This window comes from Oenanthe melanoleuca, unplaced genomic scaffold, assembly GCF_029582105.1.
Source record: "Oenanthe melanoleuca isolate GR-GAL-2019-014 unplaced genomic scaffold, OMel1.0 S059, whole genome shotgun sequence".
Classification (NCBI taxonomy): domain Eukaryota; kingdom Metazoa; phylum Chordata; class Aves; order Passeriformes; family Muscicapidae; genus Oenanthe; species Oenanthe melanoleuca.
Genome location: NW_026612708.1, coordinates 69,004 through 75,003, shown reverse-complemented (window position 1 = coordinate 75,003; position 6,000 = coordinate 69,004). Strand labels below are relative to the sequence as shown.

Sequence of the window (6,000 nt, the reverse complement as noted above, 5' to 3'; positions counted from 1 at the left end):
GTGGGGGAGAGGACAGAACAAACCTCTTCTGATAGCCACAAAACCCCCCAAAACTGCAGCTGGAGTAATTGAAATTGAGGCAGTTAAGTTGCTGGATATTAATGGTGCTTAACAGCTGGATTCTTCTTGATAGGATGGGAATAGAGGTTTCCAGCCTTCAGCACATTCTCCTACAGTATTCCTACTACCTGCTCCCTGTGATCTTCCACAGTTACCTGTTCTTACTCTGTTCTGCATCTGTCAAGCTCCCCAGCATTTTCTTGAGCAGCTTGATCTGGTCTAAGGTGTCCCTGTCCAGGGCATGGGGGTTAGAACTAGATGATCTTTGAGGTCCCTTCCAACCCAGGCCATTCTGTGATGATTTTTTAATCATTTTACTTTCCTAGCAGATCTGTTGTAAAGTCTCAGTAGCTTGCTGCTTAGTCTCTAAGGTGTGGGTGTTCTTACAGCTGAACTCCTGTCTGATGTGTTGTTTTTCCAAATAAAAGAGGATTAACTTTAGTCCTGTGTCTGTGTAGTGTAGCTGAAGTGTAGAGTTAATTGAGACATACAGATCCTTAAATTATCCCTGAAATCGTTCAAAGAGCAACTGTTCTGTTGCAGACTGGGCATGAATATGTGAACTCCTGACCGCTTGCTGATCTGGGAGTTCATTGCCTTAAAGGCACAAACAGAAGTGCAGGGAGGTTGACAGAGATACTGCATACTCAGTTCAGCCTAAAATGTCTTCTGGAGAGGCTGATATTTGCAGTGGTGGGTATTGACAAAGTGCAACGCTCTGCATCTCTCGCCGGCTATTTCCATAGGCTTAGTCATGTAGAAAAAGAGTAGGTGGTCAAGAATTAGTGCTGGCAGAGCTAACTCTTGTTCTTTTGCATTGCTAATGATGAACGCTGTCTTCCACCTCACATCACCAGATGATTTCTTTTGAGAGTTCTGTGGCAGGCAGCCACACTTTTCCCACTGATTCTTTTGACTTGTGCGTTACACTTAGAAAATGGGCAAATGGAAACTCTGGCAGCTGCCTGACTTCGTCTCAAAAAGAAAAGGTTCCCTAAATCTCAGCTGGTTCACAGACTTGGTTCAAATGCTTCAGTTTTGGCTCCATTCCTATAGCTTTTGGGCCTATATTATTGAAGGAAAAAATCTGCTTAATATTCCTACAGAGAGTATGTGGAGTGCAAATTGCTTGGTTGAGCCACTTGCAGCTCCTGTAGACATGGAAAGCTGCTTGGAATGGGTGGAAGAACTGCTTGTTTTCTATTAGTATTCCAGGGACTGAGGTGTTCCTTCTGGCACCGCGGGTGTCAGTATATGACATGTGTTTATCTGGTGACAAGTCAGTCCTGTGTGACAAACAAGAAGTTTTGATGTGCAGCCTGCAGGCTCCAGTGTCTCCCAGAAACTCATGATTCACAGGAACAGGATGCACAGGAACAATTGTATTTCCCTGGAAGCTCTAGACAGACACGTATACCTGAATTTTGCCATCTAATATTGTTTGGATTTGGTTCTGAGAAAGCTGCTCTGTATACTGGGATATATGGAGGGAAGAGGCTGGCTGGGGATCCAAAGCCTCTGGGAAGTAAATGGTAGGGTTTGTGTAGAACAAGGATAACTTACGTGGATTTGAGAACAAACCTTGTTTCATTTTTATGAAGAACAAAGTGGGAGAAAGTATTACAGCTCTGAGGCTGGAAAAAAAATTGTATGTTTCCTTTTTTCTCCCAAGTCTTGAGGAAATTGTCAAATAATGACTGGGTTTTTATCTGGTAGAACCTTTCTCTCCTTCAGGTTTTCTTTAGAAGGTAGTTTGTGACTCAAAAAGCCTCAAACTGTTAAGGTATTTTTGCTACTTTTCTTTGGTTTGAGAAAAATCTTAAAACCTCAAATTCCAGCTCTTAAAAGTTATGGGCTAAATGTAATTCTGAATGTTTTTGAGCCATTGGCAGTGAAGTGAATAGATGTCAGCAACCCTACCTGGAGATGTGTGTTGTCTAAAAACCCCCAAACTTCAACAAATTAAATATTTTTGTCCACAATGTTTGTCCTAATCCTTTCTGGGTAACCTGCAATTGGCTGGCAAAATAAAGGCTTGGATTATCAGGGAGGCAGAATTTACAGAGCTTTAATCATGGTGAACTTCGTGTTGTTACATCCAAAATGCGTCATGACTTGCTGCAAAGGGCTTGAAAATAGTACAAAGTTGTTTTTTTGGCTGTAATTTTAGTAAACATGGACATTGAAGTGAGAGGTCTCTGGAGCGAAAGAAAACACTTCATCTAAAAACTTCCACTCAGCGCTTTTTTTTTTTGTTTCTTTTTTTTTTTTTTTTTTTTTTTTTTTTACAACAGCCTTGAGATTTATTTTAAACTCCTGATTCATTGGGAGCAGCTGACAGACCTGAGCAGGCCTAGATGTGATCCTCAGTGTCTCACAGGAGCTTTGGAGACCTTTTGGTCAGCAGCGCTCTCCTGACAAGGAACATAAGGAGTGCGCTGGCGTAGGTCTGGTGTTGGGTACAGAATCCACCTAGAAATCCTCCTTTTTTTTCCCTGGTGGTGTCAGACAGGTGGTGATTCAGCTTCCAAAACAAGCTGCTGCTGGTTTGCAATGCAAGTAGAGTGAATGTGGAACTGCTTCCAGCAGAAGGAAACATTTCTGGGAAGCAAGCTGGAGTATTTCCAAACCAATGTCCCATGGAAGACAAGAAGCATTATTAAAAGAGGCTGAAGGCACAGTAGGGGAGAAGTGTCTTATCTTGACAAGTGCAGCCTGTGGGTGTAGAGCATGGGAGAGAGGTTAAATCACCCTTTCAGATCCTATGTGGTGTAATTCATCCTTTTGAGCTATTTATGTCCAATTATCTATTGGCTGCCATCGGGATAAATACGGTTTTGGTTTCTCTCTTGCAGACCCAAGGCTGTAATGATAACCAAAAAGCTGAATTTCTGTCTGGGTTTGTGGCTGAGTCATTGTGGGATTTCTTACAGCACATGCATTTGTTCTATTAGGCCTGGCTTTTCTGAATCAGAATTTATGAGATCTCAAGCTTCAAGCCTCTAGTGTGTTGTCCCAACTTCATAAATGCTGAAGAAGTGGGAGTTAAGAACCCTGCTATTAAACCCAAAATAAACCACTTTTCTTTCTACATACGTTGAGCAAACTTCTGGCTTTCCTCGATTACCTAATGGGAGGGAGAGCTGCTGCTTTTGGCGCTGAGGTGAAAGTAAAATCTGCCCTGTTTTCAGAGTATTTATTTGGAAAAACTTGCACAGCTGAGTTTATGGAAGTTTCATATTTTCAGACCAAACTCATCACCTTTCAGGAGCTCTTGAGTGCCCTTGTTTTCCTGTTAGATGGTCTCTAAATAGAGCATTCATCTTCTCCCAGGAAATACTTGCTGGCTTGGGTTTTAATTAAAACCTGGATTTCAGTCACGACAAATTACAGGATGCCAGGAAACACTTTAAAATTTTCTCTGAGCGTTGTGTCGTGCTTAACAAAGATTTTTGCCTTTTCCTAAATAAACAGGGATGTGTTCAGTAAGGATCATTCTTTTTTGCTTGTATACCTACAAAGGGCTTTTGTATAAATAAGTAGAGGCGTTCATCATCTATTAAATTCCTATTATTTTTTTTCCAGGTAATGCATTAATACATTAATACAGCAGAAACATTTTTCAGGAAGAGCTTGTGTGTTGAGGTGGTGGGTGATGGGTGGGATGTAGCCAGGCAAACAGTGCTCAGGTGCTCTCATAGTTTGTTGTGGTACAGAAGGTGAAGTAAGTGTTTTAGAGGAGATGTTTGAAGAACAACAGCAACAAGTTCCCCACATGCCAAACCCTTCCCAGTCTGGAGAGAATTCCCAGGGAGTGTTAATGTTACAAATCTCCTTTACAGAAAATTGGTGTTTATGTGATAGACTGATAACATCTGAACAGGATTAGGAACTGGCCTCTGGGTGCTGAAGAGGTGGAAGGCACCGGGGGAGTGTGGATAAAGTGCTAGAGCTGGTGCTGCTTACAGAAATGCTGCACTTGGCACATCTGGCCTGGGATCTAATGCCTTCTCTATTGCTCTCCTTCCTTAACTCTCTGAAAAAATGTAAACTATTGTTTTTTTGTTTTTTTGTTTTTTTTTTTTTCATCCAGTGCTTGGTTGTCCCATATCACAGCATTTAAGCAATCTGCTCTGCTTCCCTTCTCTTCTCAGATGAAGCTCCAGAGATGCTGTCTGACCTAGTTTTAACTTAACATGCACTAAAATGGTTGAATTTTATATGCACTGGCAACTTTCATTTTGCTTAAATAAGGGGGAGGGATTCTATTCTTAATTAAATACACCACACTGGAGATTTATAGACACTTGGCACAACCTGGCAGGCAAACTGTATAATTCCTGATTGATCTAGTAGCAAGTATTCTTTTTATTTTAGTGCTTGCACATTTAGTTCATTAACAAACTAACAAAAGTTTAACAAACTAACAAAAGTTTAACAAACTAACTGACACATAATGGAGAACTCCCTGAAAATGGAGGCTTTGGAGTGGCATACTGGATTGAGTTAGACTGAAGTTACCCACATTAAAAGTGGTTTTGCTATAATGGAAGGATAAATGTTTTATCCAGTAAAATTTTTGTTTTGCAGATGGCTTGTTCAATCAGTATATCAGTCAGCAAGAGTACAAACCTCGCTGGGGGCAGATTATCCCCAAAAGCACCAAAGGTAAGGACATTTCTTAAGATAGAACTCATGTACTGCCAGTTCTGTCTTGTTCCTCTGAGAATATGGAGCAAGAAAATGATGCAAGAAAGTCTCCTAGGAGAGTTCTAGGGAATGATTTCTTTGAAAAAGTTGCATTTGTCTGCAGATTCAATGAAATTCAGCCTGCTGTCTGATTGAGTAAAGAACACTGAAGAAATACAAGTGGTAACTTTGAAGATAGATCCTCAGTTTAGTAACAAATCCCAGAATATTGGTTAAACATGAGAACAGTTATCTCTGTTACTTGATTTAGCACATGGAATTGTTGTAACTTGAACTTAAAGTGAAGAGTGGCAAATAAATAACATTATTTTAACAGGGAGTATTTTAAATGAAGTGGATCTTTGGAAGTCTTGATCTGTTACACAGTAAATACAAACTGCAGAATCTTTTCCATTCCTGCTTGCCTTGAGAGGAGACTTATAGCAGCATCCTTAACTGCAGAGTACAAAAATCACTGTCATAGAGCAAATATAGGATCCAAGGTTACAATTGCCAAATGTGGAGCACTGTCCCCAAGCCCCTTGGGAGTGGTTATCTGTGTCACCTGTTCTGAATGCTTAAGATACATAAAGTGGTTGGAAAGCTGCTTTAGTTGAATAGTTGGAATTCCCTTATACATGAGAATAGCTGATGCAAAGCTGGCTGTGCTTTGTCTGCATCCCCTCCTGCTCCCATCCCAGGGGTTAATTTCCTTGTCATTTGATTATCTGTTCTCACAGCTCAGCCCTCAGGCAGCTCTCAGGTGGGGAGGGATGGAAGAGCAGCCAAAGGGTGGCTCTGTTCTCCCTGCTGAAGAGCTGCAAGGACAGCTCAGAGCTCTTTTGTGTACACTGAGTGCATCAGGAATGTTGGAGCTCCTTTCCAAGACACTGGGAGTTGCAGTATTCACTTCTTCTCTCTGTACTGTCAGTCACCAGATAATTTAGTATAAAACTTTGTACAGTTTTATAATGCACAAACAAATATTACCTGGAAAAAGTGACGGGGTAGTGTTTAAAGAAGGGTGAGTTACTCAGTCCCTCTGCTTCCATGTTGAGGCTGTATCTTTCTTTGGTTTCAAGTTCTTAAAATGGAAAACTCTCCCTTCCCTCTTTTTCTGAAGGTGACGGGGAAGACAGTCGGCCAGGGATGAGAGGTGGCCATCAGATGGTTATAGATGTGCAGACAGGTGAGTAGTTGTTACATTTCTTAACTAAATTATCTAATTAGTTATTTTCCACATTAATATGC

At 41.0% G+C, this 6,000-nt stretch overlaps 1 protein-coding gene across 1 annotated transcript in view; it reads left to right on the top strand.

The window, feature by feature from the left end:
- The first annotated feature begins 2,353 nt into the window (after nt 1-2,353).
- The window catches only part of MKLN1 (muskelin 1), a 54,579-nt gene continuing 50,932 nt past the window's right edge, over nt 2,354-6,000 (top strand). The window contains exons 1-2 of the mRNA XM_056515756.1: nt 2,354-4,728; nt 5,873-5,938. Of these exons, the coding sequence (XP_056371731.1) occupies nt 5,899-5,938 (40 nt within the window). The 5' untranslated portion in view covers nt 2,354-4,728; nt 5,873-5,898. The remainder of the gene's footprint in view (nt 4,729-5,872; nt 5,939-6,000) is intronic.